This window comes from Megalops cyprinoides, chromosome 4, assembly GCF_013368585.1.
Source record: "Megalops cyprinoides isolate fMegCyp1 chromosome 4, fMegCyp1.pri, whole genome shotgun sequence".
Lineage (NCBI taxonomy): Eukaryota > Metazoa > Chordata > Actinopteri > Elopiformes > Megalopidae > Megalops > Megalops cyprinoides.
The window spans coordinates 44,937,394-44,955,765 of record NC_050586.1 but is presented as its reverse complement, the minus strand read 5'-3'; the positions used below and the strand labels follow the sequence as shown (position 1 = coordinate 44,955,765).

The window sequence follows — 18,372 nt, the reverse complement described above, 5'->3', positions numbered from 1 at the left end:
CTGGGTTATTTAAAATGAACACATACAGGTATAGCATAAACCATTTAATCACAGGAAAGAAAACAAATATATTTTGTGACTTTTTCATAAGTTACATCCTTTTTGGAGAATGTTTAAGCATCCTGATGCCTGTCAAGGCTCTACAAAAATAAAAGTAATCAATAATTTGGGCCTGAATTATCGCTGTGAGATCATGGGCCTGTCCTCACTGCTCACTCAGGCAGAGAGGCCAATGTGGTTAGTTGTAAAGGCATCAGTGAAAGTTTTTCAGGGTGTCAGACATGTGCAACTTATGTTGTTCAGCTTGTGGGAAGGGGAGCTTCTGGCCTATAGTATGAGGAAGGTTTTCAGAAGTTAAGAGATGGCAGTTTGGTGCTGTAAGCGCGCCTCTGCAAGTCTGGCTTCCTGTCGGCCAGGGTCTTCGCACTCAGTAGCTGGCTGATGTCCTCCAACTCCTCCTCAGAACTGGAGGAGATGCTGAGCAGTTCTGGATTGGGGTTCTTGATCTCAATACCCTGCTGTTCAGGGATCTCAGACTCCTCCTCAAGGTCAGGTTTCGTCATCGGAAGTACAGGGGCAGTCTTTGTGGCTGCTGGGGGGAAAAGATACATAAATGAAACAAACAAAAAAGACCCAGATAACGCAGTAAGTTCTACACACAGCTACTACAATTACACAACTACGTGTTCTTATTCAGAGTCATCAAGAATTTACTAAACATCCTAACTTTTCCCAAAGCTCTACAAACTTTACTGACCCCATGCACTTGTCAACCTTGTTCATGGAGGACCTTGGAATGGGATGTTGAATATTTTGCTATAACTTACAATTTTTTCCTTCATCTTATGACTTTATGGGACAAAACACATAAGCGTGTCAAAACCACAGTTATATTTTCAACAGTATGTTTGAAGAAACAATAACCAAAATGACAAAATGAGATATTTAAACAAGGGACAAGTGATTACAGTTACAGCCATACTTTCTCAGGCCCAGTGTTTGGTGAGGATGCAGTACCACAACACTTAGCTTTGCAGTACCTTTGCAATGTAGCTGTATCATAGTAAGTTCTTGGCCTAATATTTTCCTGAATCTCATTCGAGGGGCTTGTTGTGTGTAAGTGTGAATAAAGCTATCTCCAGATGAATTTTCATTGCAAAATGTTTGTATTAGCTACCCAGCAAATATTACCACTTATTACTTTTTAGCTATTTTTATTCACTGTATTATATCTTGATACAATAAAGACATTTGTGGTTTCTGATTGTATTTCTGATTAATTAACTTCATTCACGTTGTGATTTCACTTTCAGTGGTATATTTCAGTGGTTGCAAGAATGCTTTGCTGGAGTTTAAGAGGGCTGAATACTAAACCAGGTAAAGCAGGTGGATTTACCTTTAAGCTCAGCAGGGCTCTGCTTCTCTTTCTTGGTGATATGCAGCCGACTCTCATAGTCCCGGGCCTGATCGCGCAGGAGCTTCAGCTTGCGCCGTAAACTGTTGATCTCATTGATGAGTATCGCATTTTCCTGTGTAATCACAGCAAAACAATTTCCAAAAGAAAATATTTAAAAAAAAGAAAACTATTTTTACATTAAAGACTGAATTCCACAGACTGTAACACAGTATACATGCTCTGAAACACATATCTGTCCAGGATTCCAATTGTTGGTTGCTTTGCCAATTTAATGGTGAAGCCAAGACTGAAATCTCCAGTTAAAATTTATATGAGATGAAGAGAATTATGAAACTTTCAGGAGCAAAATCCTCTCATGTTATTCAGTAACATAAAACATCAATCAAGAGGCAGATGTCTTTGATGGAAGAGCCCCTCTCACCTTCATCATTTTAAACTTTAATGCGTGGTGGACCTCACTGTCTTTGGCCATTGTCCTCTTGAGGCAGGCAACTACGTTCTCCTCTATCTCCTCCTGCTCGCGACCGTTCTTCTGAACGTTGACATCCATCCTTGCAATACCCACCTGGAACACAGCAGTGATTAGTCAACCTACCTCAATGCAACACAAACTCCTCTGCTTCCCAGTTCCTCAGAGAAGCAGACCTTGCTCTGGGACACTTAATTCCCCAGTGTGCTTCAAGGTGCCCATGTCCTATGGTTCCCACAAAAGGGGGTCAACAGTGTTTGGATGTGTGTCGTGAATGAGATGAAGGAGTCTACAATGCAGGTGATTAATATACTGGGGTGTCTGGTTTGTTGCAGTGAAGACTAGTATTGCAGACAGTTGTAAATTTTATAGCACAGCTCTAAGGACATTGCAACTAACCCAGTGTAACGGGTGGTCTCTTGCGTTGTGTTTTAATGTGATGTTACGTGGGTCGGCGAGCGAGCGAGTTTCGAACCGAGGTTCTTACTGCTCGCTGCCAACCCCTTAAAGCCAGCGTCGTTGCCAGTTGAGCTAAAGGCAAATTGCCTTTAGCCTGTCGGCGACAACGCTACTTAACCAGGTCTCAGGGGGAGTGACGTAGCCGCTGCAACCACTCGGCTACCTGCTACCCGCTACCTAAGGCTTTACGCAGGACTCACACGAGCTAATCACTTCAGCTCTGCTACACTCACCCCCCTTTGACCTCCTCTGACTCCTCAGCGACCACTGGCGGCCAAGCTGTGCTTTAGCCAGTGATCCGGGTCACGGCACCAATGTAACGGGTGGTATCTTGCGTTGTGTTTTAATGTGATGTTACGTGGGTCGGCGAGCGAGCGAGTTTCGAACCGAGGTTCTTACTGCTCGCTGCCAACCCCTTAAAGCCAGCGTCGTTGCCAGTTGAGCTAAAGGCAAATTGCCTTTAGCCTGTCGGCGACAACGCTACTTAACCAGGTCTCAGGGGGAGTGACGTAGCCGCTGCAACCACTCGGCTACCTGCTACCCGCTACCTAAGGCTTTACGCAGGACTCACACGAGCTAATCACTTCAGCTCTGCTACACCAGTACATCTTTTTGAGGCACTTTGCTTGTTGTTGCACCGCAATTATTAGTTCTCCAGTTTTATTCTAAAGGCAGCATCAGAAAGAATAATTCATATGTAAACTAGACACAGGGCAAAGACCTCACTGTTGTGCCATTACTAACGGAATGCTAACTCTGCCCATTGTGAAAAGACTTTTCAGCTATATAACTAAACCTGCTTTTCATTCAGTTTACACCACAGCAATAGTTATAATAGCAGCCAAGCAACTAGGATGAAGGACCTATGATGTGATTAGGAGCAAGCCAATGAAGAGAGTGCAATGCACATCCACATTCATTGTGTTCATGTACTTACTATGAGTGATTTATTGAATATGTAATATTCAATGTGAAAACATTAATACAGGAATAAATAAGAGTAAGATTTAAATTTGGATGTTTTGCCCTAGTCCCATCACGACTGAATAATGATCATGACGAAAGTTTTCATCAAGATTGCAGCCTTGATGTGGTCTTGTTACCCAGCTTTACCTTTTGGACTTGTTCCCCCTCATTATTGACACTGTGCTCTCTGGGCTCCATCTGCTCCAGTTCTGCCTGCTGACGCCCCTTCTGCATTTCCATCTCTCGTATGATATTCTGGACCACACAAACAAAATCTGCCTCACACATAACCTGCCACACAACCTGCCAGGAAAACTACTACTTATAGCCAAAAGTGCTTGTCTCTCACCAAGTCGGACTGCTGGATGTAGCAGTCATACAGTAAGATCATGGATAGCATCAGCCTCTTGGGCTCCTGAATGAAGCCTACGCAGTAATGAAGATCTGCTTTGAATCTCTTCAGCAGGGTTTCCAGGTCATTTATCTGCAAAGAGAGATGTTGGAAAGTGCAAGGGACAGCTGCGTGGACTGAAAGGGACTGAAGGGACTGAACACCCTTATAGTGAAAGGGACTGAACACCCTTATAGTGAACCTCTGGTAAGAGTAATGTACAGGGACTATCCCCTTCTGTGAGCCTCTGGTAAAGGTTATATGCAGGTAGGGATAGCCCCATTGTACAGGCTGTTGTTTAGGTACTAACCCTCTGCATATCTTGTTGCCTATCCTTATCAGCGGCTTTTAGCCTGAGTTTTAACTCTGTGATTTTCAGTTCCTGGTGGGTAGTCTGCTTTTCATACTGCTCCAGTTCACCCTCCATCTATCAAAGAAACAGGCAAGGTAAGCACTGATCAGCCCCCACACATGGGTATTGAAAGTGATATTCAAATACATTAGTGTAGCATTTGTGGATGGGGTTTTCTGCCCTAACATGTTAGTAAACAATATTATAGTAATTACATTGTGGTTACCAGTCCCTCAAAGATTCTGAAATTTTGCATTCCTCAAAATGCGCAAAATCAGGAAATGTCTCCCATAAATAGTGATGACTGCATATCCAGCCATTTGCTGCAAAAATCCTGGAGAAAACTGACAATCAGTGAATATTTTTCTGCAGTGCAAGAATATACTGACTGGTTGGTTGTCATTTTCTATAACAATTTAGTGCTGCCAATAAGAAATATTTTCCAGTATCCACTTCTCTCCTCTTGTACAACTGGCTGGCATTTTCACCTGTCATTTTTTATCATGAACATAGCTCACTTGTCCTTGAATATTAGTGTGAAAGACTGCGAAAAACAATATCCAAAACTTACGTTGCACTTGCTGTTGCCTACTGGAACACAAGCGAAAATCCACCATGAATTCAAATTTGCTAACTGCAGAAGCACAGCCCAGCAGAGGAAGCATAAACTCTTAGTACAACTCTTTACCCCTTTAATCTGATCCTTCAACTCTTCAATGAGCTTCTCATTGGGCTTGATCTGTTTCATCATCCCTTTCATTTTATGGTCTTGCAAGAACTTGTTCTTTTCAAGATCAGCAATCATCTCCTTTAGCTGACCAATGTCCCTCTCCTGTAGAAACATGCAGTTTCATCACATCACAATTTCATCAAACAGACAGAAACCATATCTAAACCATTTTTTGTCCTGTCTTATCTAATACTTTAGCCCTTTTCACACCAAGGCTCATTTTTTGGGAGAAAATCACACATCTAAAAATAAATCATCTTCTATGACCACTTGTATACCTAATACCAAACTCTTGCACTACTGTGATCCATCAGTTTTTCAGATGAAACTAGTTCAATTTCTTGCATTTTCATTTGCATTTCAGATGTGATAAAAGGCTTATAACAAAACAAAAATCATACATTGCACACATGGTCTATATCTCATAATGACTTCACAATCTTTGTCTTCTGAGAAATCTTTTTTCTTATCAAGAACATTGACTGGGAAAAACATTGACAACAAAACATCAGTGTCAGTGTTGATGTCACTGAATGAATCTTCGCATAATTCACTATTCCCATCTTTTGGAACAGCGGTAACATAGTCCATTATCATTTAAATCAGCACTGCTAGCGAAACTGCTTGTATAGATACAAGCCAATTAATTTAACAATTTGACTACAGTATTGCTAGATGCAGCTTCTTTCTGGAAGTTTACTGTACTCTGGGTGTGAGCAGCAGTAATGCTGGACAACAGGTTGAGGACAAACTCAGCTTTCAATTTACAATTACAATTTACAATTTGGCATTTCGCAGATGCTCTTAAACCACAGCGACTTACAATTAGTGCATCAATCAGGTTTAGCTGACTACCTCATAGGCAAAAGATCGAAGTAGGAATGCAAATTATTTATTAACAGTACTCTCCTGTGTATCCTGCAACAAAACAGAAACCTGCAAATAAAACCTGCAACACAGAGACAGGGTTAATACAGAAGATTTTTTTAGATTTTAGAACTTAAGATGGTTAGTGGACATCCAGGAGGCAATGTCGGCTAGGCAGGCTGCAATGGGTGGCTGGACCTGAGAGTCGGAAGGGGAGAAAGAGAAGAACATCTGTGTGTCATCTGCGTAGCAGTGGTAGGAAAGACCGTGGGCAGAGATAACCTGTCCAAGTGATTTAGTGTAAAGGGAGAAAAGGAGTGGGCCAGGTACAGAACCTTGTGGGACCCCGGTCTGGAAAGGGCGGGGGCAGGAGACTGATTCCCTCCAAGATACCTGATAGGAACGGTCAGACAGGTAGGATTCAAACCATGTGAGTGCAGATCCTGAGATGCCCATCCCAGCAAGGGACGAGAGAAAAATCTGGTGGTTCACAGTGTCGAACGCTGCGGAGAGGTCAAGTAGTATGAGGACAGAGCTGAGTGACTTCGCTCTGGCCAAGTGAAGCACTTCTGTGACTGCGAAGAGGGCAGTCTCAGTGGAGCCGGCTTTGAATCCCAACTGGTTCAGGACCGACTGGTTCATCGGACACTAATAGGTATCAGTAAAATGGAAAAAATAAAATACCAAACTGGATGATTGCTGCATTGTTTGTCTCTTTTTGAGCATTCGTTAATGAAATTTGTTAATGACTTTTGGTTAGCTAGCAATCAGTGTCAGCAAAAAGCAAAGGTAAAGGTAACCAATTAACTAATGTTCACCAGCTCAGCTAACATTAGCTGGCTAACAGTTCAACACTTATATCTGGCCTTGTTTATGAAACTAGCAAGCTAACATTGTTAATAATAAAGGATGTCAGCTAGCTAGCAACTGAACATTTTTTGTAATAAGGGATGCATTAGATTTCACTGCAATGATAGCGATTTGGCCATCTATTTTAGTACAACAGGCTAAAACAGGCTACATAACCTACCCTTGACACACTGCCAAATGCTCTTGACTGATGGGCGCTAGTAACTCTGCTTTTTATGTGAGGTGTTAGCATCTATAATATTGTTTCAAACTGATCCAGACATCTAGCTGAATACCAAGCCAGACACTGATCTGTTTCTTAACATAAAGAACTTAAAACTTTTCTTATTTGTTTGATACTCAGTTGTCTAACCAATGGAGAAATCACTTTCTCATGTCCCCACAGCAACAACCCACCTTTTCTTCGATGTTCAGGTTCCTCATCTTGATCTCAACCTTCAGGTTCTGCATGTCCTTCTCCAGGGCCTTCATGCTGCCACGTGCCCTCTGCAGCTCTGCCTTCAGTTTCCCAATCTCTTTGTTTTTGTCATCAATCTCCTTCTGCATGTGGCCAAACTAGAGGGACAAAGTACAGGGAGGCAAAGAAGCAATACAGAGAAATGACACTTTAAATATGAGTAAATAATGACTTAATAACATCTGGTGTGAGTCGCACTACAAAATACTTAGGTGTTATCTGTAAAACATCAGTGTAGTCAAATGGACGTTGGAAATACTATGTCTCAGAAATGGCATCAACAAAAATTCAAATGATGACTACTGAGTATCTGTGGCTCTGAAAAGAATAATGCAATTTTGTATGGAAATGATGAGCTGAGCATTTGGCCCACTGGCCCATGAACCTTCTTCCTCATGATGCCAGTTTCGTCTTGTAGCTGCATGTTGGCGTCTCTCTCCTCTTTCAGTGTCCTCTCATACTTGCCGCGGTAGCCCACAATCAGCTGATCTGCATCTTTCTCTATCCCCTTTATCATGGCCTCATACTCCTGCTTCTGCAGATGGGACTTCTCCTCATACTTGGGGGGGGGACATGGGGCAAATCAGATCAGGCATGTTGACACCTCTCATTTCTGAGTTTACTGCACACAAAGGGTGCTATTTTATGTATAAAATTGACCTTGCTATGCAGTAAGATCAATTTTGAATTGCATTCAAGCTGAAATGAGGAAAAGTAACTGGTTGATGAAGAGTTACTGTTTTTCTTAATACATACATTGGATACAATTAACACTGTAACATAAGATAAGGCTGCTGTGTCGTGATATGTAGCCACTCCTTTCTAATCAGCATGACATCCCCATGACTCTCCCACTTCACCCTGTATACCCACACCCTGACACACTCCCATGCTTACCTGTCCAATCACCAGGAGGCTCTCCGCCTGTTTAGACTCGTAGTGAGTGGTGAGCTCCTCCAGTTCTTGTGTCTTCCTCTCCTCTGTACTTTGTAGCTCGTGCTTGTACTCCTCCTGCATGTGCTGGTATTTACGGTGCAGATCATGGTACATCTCATACTCGTACAACATCCTCTGGTTGGCGGTTGCCTCTGCCAGAAGAGAGGAATGGGTGTGTAAGAAAAGAACAGAGAGACCTCTACTGTCTATAGTCCATCTGCTAAGGTGGACTATATTAGGTGCAACACACCAACCAGAAGCTATTGTACAGAGTGGAGAGGCTTTGAGCCTTGACAGGTTTTGACTATCCATTTGAATAACACATCAAGGAACAAAGGTTTACTTAAGTCCTGTAGCTCTTTGGCATGCTTCTCAATCACTGCCTCCATTGTGTCCTCATTGTCCTTCCTCTGCTTCTCTTTTTCTGTTCTGAGAGCCTATAGCAGAATGGCAAATTCTCTGGTGAGTGAGACACAACTGTGCTGCACATAAACAGGGATGTCATAGAATCTGTTTTATGAGACTTCCTAGAGTCATCTGGAATTGTAATTCCATCTCACCTCATTCTCTGATTTTAGTGACTCAATCTCTTCTTTGAGTTTCTCTGTCACTTCTTTGAGAAACATTTTGTGGCTTATGTCTCTCAATTGAAGCTGGTAGTCCTTCTCTTTTTTTAGCTCTGCTACCCTTATCTCCAGTTGCAACATAGTCTTAAACTGAAAAAAATGTAAGGCAGAGAAAACAGAATCTGCCATATCTGCAGGAATACACAGAACACTCAATAATTACAGATATTAATATGAAGCAAACACAAGTACTGTGAACCAAATGGTTCACATTAACAAATATGACATACCCCTGTGATTTAAAGTGAACCTGTGTACCTTCTCCTCCATGTCAGACTTTGAGATAAGAATCTCTTCCAAGTAGGGGATCTCCTTGTCCCTCTTCAGGCCATGCTTCTTCCACACCAATTTCCAGATGAGGAGGCAGCGGTCCTCTGATATGGTCACCAGGAACTGGTCATCAAATGTGACAACCATCTGAGGATACAGAAAATTTCAGCTTCGCACTGGATTTACGTGGTGGCATGTAAGATTAAATTGGGCCAGTTACATCAGTGATTAATGTAATCAAACAGTTAAATTCACTCCCCTTCAACTCCTCCATTTTCTTTGTTTTCTAAGTGATCTTTTGGGAAGAAAGATGCCACAAGAAAGTGGTACTACTAAGACAGAGTTGGAGGAGGACATATGTGAGAGGGAGTTTCCTACAACAGACAGGGTAAAAGCCAAGTCCCACAGGAATATTTCACTCTTAAAATGACCATGGGCCAATGAAAAATCCAAGGGGAAACAGTGTGCTGCCAATTAATATTATAAACCCACAATAGCTACACTGAGCCTGGTCCTTGGACCCCAGTCACCTAACTGAAAATGTGTCATTTGGAAGACTATAAAAAGCAATTCCAAATTAAAGCTTAGTTAGTTAAGAAGGATAAGTGTGGAACTGAGAACAGCTTTAAATGAGTACATGTGTGCTGGATTATGAAACAGACAGCAACCTTGGTGACAGGTGAGGCGTGGCCCTGGTACTCAATCCAGTCCTTCTGTTTAGATAAAGGGCAACCGATGGCCCTGACTGTCCCCGAAATAGTGCCGATAAAGAGCACTCGACCCCCACGGGACAAGGTAATGGCAGTGCAAACCACATTGTCAGTTGAAACTTCTTTCACAATCTGTTAAAAAGAAAAAAAAATCACTCTCTATTTCACAAAGAAGGAACTCATTCAGAGCAATACACATTTATAATGTAAATAACATTAAAATAACATATTGCATTTCCATAGTAGTACTATTAAGACCGAATGGCTGACCATTTCCTTAAATAAACAAATAAACAAAAAATCTTAAATAAACAAAACCCAACATTCAAGTGGCCTATTATCTGTTCCAGAGCCTGCAACTGGAAAAACTGACATGACAGACTGAGCCACTTGGAAGCCCAAATGCTGTTTTTAGTACCCAAACAAGCCATTTTTATGCCAAATATTACAGTGTGTTCACTTGCACATGATGTGATTAAAAATGGACTTTTGTTGCTCTGGATAAGACTGTCTGCCAAATGACTAAATGTAAATGTAAATATAGATGAGGCCCAGTAGCCACCATTCACCCCCCCCCCCCCACCTGGTGTATAATAGTACTGGCTGGCTTCATCAGATGTTCAGGATAAGTTTTTCCTTTTACATAAACCAACACAGTATCTTAGATTTTTTTTTGCAACCTTTCATTAAATGGAGATCACCTCCTTCTTGTGCAGGTGTATGTTTCTGAAACTAAGAAAGTGGTCCTGAAGCATCTTTGTCGCACCTGGCAGCCTTCAATCTCTTTCAGTGTGCAGTCTGTCCCAACAGCGTAGATAGTCTTGGCGTCAGGAGAGACGGTGAAGCTGGAGTACATGTAGGTCATGTGGACACTCTCCGCCTCCAGCTTACCACTGACAGTGTTCCATTTGTACACGGCCCCATCCATACAGCATGACATCATCCGGCTGTCGTCCTCACTCCAAATGATGGAGAATACCTGGGAGACCCCGCGTAAGACACCATCTCATCAAATACCCCCACCATTCTGGAGTCCACAGCAGTGTTACAACACATTTCCAAAAGGAGAGGCTATGAAGTTAGTTAGTGGCATTTCAGTAGTGAAGAATAGTGGTGATTATTTAGTGATCATTATATCAATAGACTGATTAGTTTAGTAGAATAAGTATACACCGGGACAATGATGATTGTATTCTGTGTAGTTTTTAGGTTGATCACAGAGTTACGACCTGTGACCTACATTCTAAGAGGTGTTGCTATGTTGAACTAATCATGCACACAGGCACGCTGAAAATGTGTACGTGGCACAAGGCCGTCCCAACGGAAAGGCCTATGATTTCAAGCACTCATATAGCTGTAGTTCAGTATTAGGTCAGTCACTCCATATTTAACCATTTGGGAATGCATATATCACAGCATATATCACAACCAAGATATCTTAGATGTTTGCTTCTTACATTAAAAGTTTTGTTATTGGGTGATATAGCTTAGGTCATTAGTTTCCCACTCTTTAGGATACTATAAGATGTTCTTTGTGAAGCAGAGTTGCCAGTTCCAGCAACCGCAGCACCAGTAGCAGCAGCAGAGACGGACTTGACCGTGAGAGGTTGATGAGTGTGAGGCGTAAGACTCTAAGTGTGAAACTTAGTGCGTGTAACATCTGAAACTCTGCGAAGCCTTGCTGTACTGAAGATCATCAATAAACATCTTCCTCTTCTGCAACAACGATCCAGACTGAAGTTCTTTGTGTAACAGCTTATTAGTTAGCTTGCAAGTGCATCAATTTCACTGAAAAACCAACAGCAGTGTTCAGTAAACCTGGCTCACTGTGATTCCACTGGATTCTCACTCAGCAATCGATTGGTCAGTGAAACTGGATTATTGTGATCCCAATGGTTTCTTACTCAGCAACTGACTGGTCACTAAGTCTGGCTTGCTGTGATTTCACTCATTTCTTTCAGCAAATGAACAGTGACTCAGTTTGACATACTGTGGTTCCACTCACTTTTTCCTCAGGTGTATGACTTCCACACATTTTCATGCTACAATGGCTCCCAATTTCTCTAACTCTTACCTTTGCTTTGTGGTCCTGAAGAATCAGAAGGTTGTCAAACGCTGTTGTAGAGTAGACATAAATGACTTTTCCAGAGACAGCTGCAAACATGTGTCCCCCATGACTAAAGGCACACTACAGAAAAAAGCACAGTCCATAATTGTTGAAAAATCCAACTTTGATATTAACTTCATGAATATGTCAATTCTGTCAGTGTGACAGAAAATGGTTTGAGAGAATGCTTCCCCCAAATGCCCACCTCTGTACACTGTGTCAGTTCAAATTCTTTGAAGGGTCTCATATTATCCATGAGCAGCTTCAGCACACGCAGCTTGCTAGGGAATCCCACCAGGATGAACAGCCCAGAGGGGTGGAGAGCTATGCACCGCGTCTCCTCCTGGAACTCTTTGCGAAGCTCTAGTTCTCTTGGAGAGTATTGGCCAGATATTAACACACACAGGTGTTTGCTTTGATTTAGAGCAAGCTACACTGGTGCATTCTCTCCTTAGCATTCAAATTGTTTAGGACCCTTCTATCTTTCAGCAGAAATAGCAAATACAACCAGATGTGCATTAACTGATTCTCCCATCTGACTGGAAGAGTTACCTTTTTTTTAGAATGTATTTATTTATTTTTACAGTATTGTTGACTAACTGGTTGGTTAGAAGCAATGGAAAGAATGACTGACAGCGAAGACGGATTTTATAATGTCTCCTTCCCCTACTGACCGAGCTTGCCAAAGTATGAAAAACAGTAGATATGTCGCTCTGATGCAAGAGTATGCAGGAATGTATACCCACTTCAAGCATCCAAGAGCAAATGGGCCATAAATTATACTAGCGGAACTCAGCTATATCAATCGTGTACACTGATCCTGAAGGCTATTCTCACCTTGTCTCATAGTTCCAGATGTGTACAGCCCGGTCCTGGGAACAGGTGGCGATAAATGGCTTGTGGATGCAGATGGACAGATCTGTGATGGTACTCGAGTGGAAGGAATGGGACAGGAAATCAAACTGGGCTTGCTCCCCCTGTTTAAATGCGGTGAAAGCCTATTTAGCGTAGATTCTCTGACTCAGGGTGACTTGGTTACAGTGAGGATGCTAATTGCCACAGTACCTTGCTCATCTCTGCAGAAAACAAGCTGATGCTGTATAGCTGGCCCTGGTCGGTGCTGGTTGCAAGGGTTGCCTCCAATGGACTAATGCACATGGAAACAATCTCCTGGGGCTCTGTCTTGTTGAGATGATTCCCAAAGGGATTTGAGGGGATCTGGGAAATAAAAGCCCTTCCATATTTATTCAAAGTGCTGACTGAACATGTATTTTCTATTTTTTCCTGCTAATACTATACTCTATAACTTTATGATTAACTATACAGTCCTACAAAGGTTCCTGCTTCCCTGGGGTATTAAAAAAGGTGACATACACAAGAAATGTATAAGTAGCACATATCAGAACATGGTTAAGGCCAGTGAGCTCTCTGAAGACTAATAAAGGGAAAGAAGATACACTATATGGACAAAAGTATTCGGACGCCTGACCATTACACCAACAGGGACTGTAATGACATCGTATTCAAATACATATACTTTATTATGGAGTTGGTCCCTCTTTTGCAGCTATAACAGCTTCCACTCTTCCTGGAAGGCTTTCCACAAGATTTTGGAGTGTTTCTGTGGGAATTTGTGACCATTCATTCTGTAGAGCATTTATGTTGGATGAGAAGGCCTGGCTCGCAATCTCCGTTCCAGTTCATCCCAAATGTGCTCGATGGGGTTGAGGTCAGGGCTCTGTGCGGGCCAGTCAAGTTCCTCCACACCAAACTCATCAAACCATGTCTTTATAGTCCTTGCTTTGTGCACTGGGGCACAGTCATGTTGGAATAGAAAAGGGCCTTCCCCAAACTGTTGCCACAAAGTTGGAAGTATAGCATTGTCCAAAATGTCTTGGTATGCTGAAGCATTAAGATTGCCCTTCACTGGAGATAAGGGGTCTAGCCCAAACCCTGAAAAACAGGTGTGGCCAAATACTTTTGTCCATATAGTGTATTAACGTAATCCACTATGCAAAATGTCAATGTAAAACTAGGTACAAAACAAAACACAAGGGTCACATTTATTCACCCTACTGTACAGTTCAATGTACATTTCAACACCCTTTCCTTATTTTTTCCCCATACAATTTTGAATTTTGAAACTGCACATTCAGATGATCTCACACACTCTGTTCTTGCACAAGAACACTGAAGCGAGTGCAATCCTCTCAAACTTAGATACAGCAAATGGCTTATATCTCCTCACAGCATGTCCCACAGTGGAGCACATGCTGATTGGATGATGGGGGATCCCCAGTGATATCGCAGAGAGACCTTGCAGGTGCCTCCCCATTAGAGGGCACCATCGCAGCAAGACGGAACACTGCTGACAGATCTACCTCCACCCCCTGTGGAACTAAACCGGAATATGTTTACTGACAATGTTTTACTGAATGCAGAGAAAACAGTCAGGTACCTGGATCTGTTTTGATCTCCTATAGTTGTCCTTGTCCTCCATCTTCTCAAATAGACACACTACCCCTGGCCCAGCAGAGCAGGCAAATCCTTTAGAGTAGACAGCGATGGCTGTGACACGAGGCAGCTGGGCAGGGAATAACTCTTCCTGGATTTTCCTCTCTGCCAATCTGAAAGCAGAGATTTACAGGCAGTTAATCGTTATGAAATGTTCCTCATCATGTATATGCTTTGAAATGATGGCTCGGAATACAGGCAGTGTACACTTCCATGCCATCTCCTTCTCCACACCTTTCAGGATCCTGCGTGAAGGGTTTGGTTGCCACATTCATCTCCAAGCAGAGATCTCCAGACTCAAACACCAACAGCTGCCCATTGTCTGTGCCTGTGATTACCCGTGTAGCTGACATCCAGCTATGTGACAGGAAGTTGTGAGGCGGAAGCGCCGGGACATTGACCTGTTCCAACGTCTTCTTAAAGTAACGGAAAAGCTTGAAGACCCCATTCCCACACACGCATATCTGAGTGCTGTTCTGAGGGTTGAAGCTCACCTGCAAACAAAAGATTGTGGGCAATGAATCTTTCTTCAGACTGCATCCACGTTTACTAATACTGCAGAAATTCATCAAAATGTGTATTTTGATGCATTTACATAAATAGGTAAAATCCAATTCAATGATTAAGTCTGAGGGTTTTTTTTTTTTTTTTACATTTTAAACCAAAATTTAAAACAATGGCTGTCAAATGAACCAGCCCAACTCTGATTTACAAGATAGACTTCTCTGTCATTTAATGTTGCCATACTGGTTTCTACTAGTATGCGCAAAACACTCACACCTGAATTTGACATGAACATTGTTTAATGATTGTTTGTGAAACTTAAATTCTTCCAAGAAAAGCCCATAATGCACAGATAATGAAACCTGTTGAATAGCAGGGAGTACTGAGGCTCTTAGAATGCGTTGTTGTTTCACCTGATGTATGGTGTTGGCAACCCCAGCGGTCTTCACCGTGGCAATGACCTGTTGTGTCTCCCACAGCCATAAGAAGAGTATCCAGTCAGGTGGTCCTGACTGACCAATGAGGTACTTGGAGTCATGCGAAAAGGCCATGCAGACGAACTCCTGCACCGGGATGTCTCTTCCCCACAGCGCCCTTATCTTCTTGTTCTCCTCATGCTGTAGGTCGAACACTGTGATGATCCCATTGCCAAAGCGCTCTGATATGGCCAGGTAGTGTCGGTCAGGGCTAATGGCCAGGGCCAGCATACCTTCGCTTCCCTCTTTTCCTGTAGGAACACATGGGCATGTATCCTTCCATCTGTAGTAACTAAACCATCTATAAAAATACAGGTCAACCACTATAATTTTTAAGGCCAATATTAATGCCAATGTTCATAAATACAGGTAGGCAGAGTGGCTGTGCATCCTAATAAAATACTTAACTGTCTGGCTCCTATCATTTTTGGTTTTCAGCCATCTATAGATTAAAACTAATCACATTCAGCATCAATATGCTGCACCAGTGAATGCAGGAGCATTAGGTGACAAATACAGTACAGTGGAGTATACTACTCTGCAATTTTTCTATTTTGTACAGAATGTATAAATACAAGTATTTCTGAATACAGCATATACAAGTACAACATTCAGCACTCCATCATAATTAATTAAGATCGTAATTAGCTTGCGTATGTTGACCTAAACAAACATTTTTTTCATGTGCTTTACAGGGGGCTGATACTGGAAATGTTCTCGTTATCGAGTGTTGGCTTATGTTTAAGTGTTCTCAGAAACGGATCGTTAGATACTACCTGGAATGAACCTCTGCAGTGTCTGTTCAATATTGAAGCACACACAGTGGTTTCCAGCTGGAAAGATTAGAGTCTGCTCATCAAGAAAATAGAGGTTGTTTGCCACTCCAGCCCGCAGACCAAAAATGAAGGAGAGGTGAGGTACAACTTCAGCCATTATTCAATTGCGTCACTTCAGAACCTGTGTTAATAAATAAAAAGAATATCCGTATACATTCTTTCACTGTTCAAATCCACTGAGAAATTCTGTCAGCCATCTTACTAAATTCTTGCTCACCAACTTTAAAAAAGCAACACATTTGACAACAGCAGCCAGCAATAGCGCATTGCAATTAATACTAATCTGTAACTCTCATAAAATAACTGTGTACTAAACAAGCACTGCTCCAAAGCAAACCTGCTCAATTTAGCTAAACTGGCTAGCAACAACATGTGCGGATCACGCCAACATTAGCCTTTGGTTACGTCGCCAGCGAATGGAAGTTGGCGAATGTTTACAAACATCATATATAGGGTTTGGAGGTTTTCCCCACTTTGGAACCAGCTTACCTTTCAAGTATTTCAACAGTTATCCTTTATGCATCTCCGTCCTATTTAAGCGATTTAATCAGGACAAAAACGTGAAATATTAAAAATATAATTGTAACAATTATGATGGGACAATACAAAACAAAACATAGCGCAGTTATGGGTAAAGGCAGAGAAAATAAACATGAATGCACTGACGTCAAGGAACTTTTCTTTGACTACGAATGCGGCAATATGGTTTGGTTAATACAGTTGGTACAGTAGTGTCCTCTTTGCGTGACTTTTCGTGGTACTTTATTAGATGCATCTCACATTCGCACTGTGTCTGAGGCTGACGACGGAACGGGAATGCACTGTGAAACAGACAGCGGCAAAGAATGTAATACATGATTTCACAGATTCGTTTCTTCGGGAAAATATTGAGTCCTTCTGAAAAAGGTGGATCAGCTAAAACTAACTGGTCAGTGTATTTCTTGGGACAATATTCCGGATTGACTTGAACATGTTGGTTAGTATGGACGTAGAGCACTAGGCTACTTTGAACATTTTTTAAAAAGTTGAAGTTAACGTGACTTTTTCTACATAAAGGGTTACACGTTTCTGTACAAATTAAAAGTCACCATTTTAGTTTTATTTTCACCATATAGAAAACATATTCCCACTTTCCAGATGAAGTTTAATTTATTGCGCCATTGTCTGCGTTGCGAGAGAACATGTGAACATCAGTGTCACTCTTCATGTATCGCGGCGGCTTAGCTTAGTGGTTAAGGAGCTCGTAACCGAAACGTTACCAGTTCGATCCCCGTTGCGACACTGCTACTGTACCATTGGGCAAGGTACTTAACCTACAGTAAACCTACAGTGCCTCAGTAAATATCCAGCTGTATAAATGGATAACATTGTAAAGAACTGTGACCTATGTAAGTCGCTTTGGATAAAAGCGTCTGCCAAATGAATAAATGTGAATGTAAATGTAAATAAAGCTGTGCTTAATTTGGTATAGGCCTACATAACGTTAAGGTTAAAGGTTAATTGAAATGACTTATATACCACAAAGGAACACATGCTTCGAAATAAGTCTGTCGATCTCTTCGTGCTGGAGGATTGACATACATGTAAGAAATGTGGAACAAACTGCGGGCCCTAGAACCAAACAGTGTTACCTAATATTAGCCTACCAATTTAGCAAGGAAGCTAGCATTAGCTACCTATGTGCCTGACGTTAAGATATACACAGTGAGCTAATTTAGCAGGTTAGTTAACTCGCTATGTACCTAACGTTAGTACAGAGGTTCAATCTACAGAGAAATACTGTCCCCTCACCTTCAACCCTCGATTACAACTTCCTCACCTCAATTGAAATGTAACGTTAGGCAAGTAGATACAGTTAATTACCCGCCGAATTCGTGACTAAACTTCGTTTTACCGTTTACATTCAAATGGCCTGCTAAGTGACGCAGTTAGTAAAGAGAATATGGGTGTGAGGGAAGCGCTTGACCTTACAGTAGAAACGTTACCTAGTTAGCTAGCTAGTAACTATCATCACTTTCCGATACTGTTCACACTGGAATCTCACAGGTAGTAGCATAACCTTAGCTAGTTAGCTACATATGGTTAGTTTCTAGATGGCTCTGACGGCACAGCGGGGGTGGCTTTTGGGGCTCCGAGTGTTTTCTCAAAAGCCCCGAATCTTCTTTAGGTTTTTAAAATAACTTCAACTTTGTGTCATTTCCCCTCGGTCTTTCTGACTGGACCGGTAAATCAATGGAGCAAGAGTTCTATTACTGGGGAAATATCGCCATCTATAGGTCCGCCCTAACATTGTCATGGAGGGTTGTTGTCTTGTGTGTGTTGATTCATTCAGTCTGTCACCTCAGTGAGTAAGCTTGCCAGTACAGTAGCTAGCTAACTAACTATGGATATAAGAACGTTTTTCAAGAGGAGAAA

General features: G+C 41.9%; 1 protein-coding gene across 1 annotated transcript; it reads right to left on the bottom strand.

Annotated features, from left to right (window-relative positions):
- Positions 1–347: 347 nt before the first annotated feature.
- On the bottom strand, positions 348–16,054 carry LOC118776511 (cilia- and flagella-associated protein 57-like). The gene is made up of 22 exons (XM_036526871.1): positions 15,898–16,054; positions 15,059–15,372; positions 14,351–14,635; positions 14,086–14,232; positions 12,693–12,845; positions 12,465–12,604; positions 11,833–11,998; positions 11,595–11,708; positions 10,287–10,499; positions 9,479–9,652; positions 8,799–8,957; positions 8,475–8,630; positions 8,258–8,351; positions 7,876–8,066; positions 7,364–7,537; positions 6,918–7,076; positions 4,743–4,886; positions 4,013–4,129; positions 3,661–3,795; positions 1,839–1,982; positions 1,397–1,529; positions 348–592 (listed from the first exon to the last, which is right to left on the bottom strand). The coding sequence occupies exons 1-22, from the start codon at positions 16,052–16,054 to the stop codon at positions 348–350; spliced, it is 3,714 nt and encodes a 1,237-aa protein (XP_036382764.1).
- Positions 16,055–18,372: the final 2,318 nt, after the last annotated feature.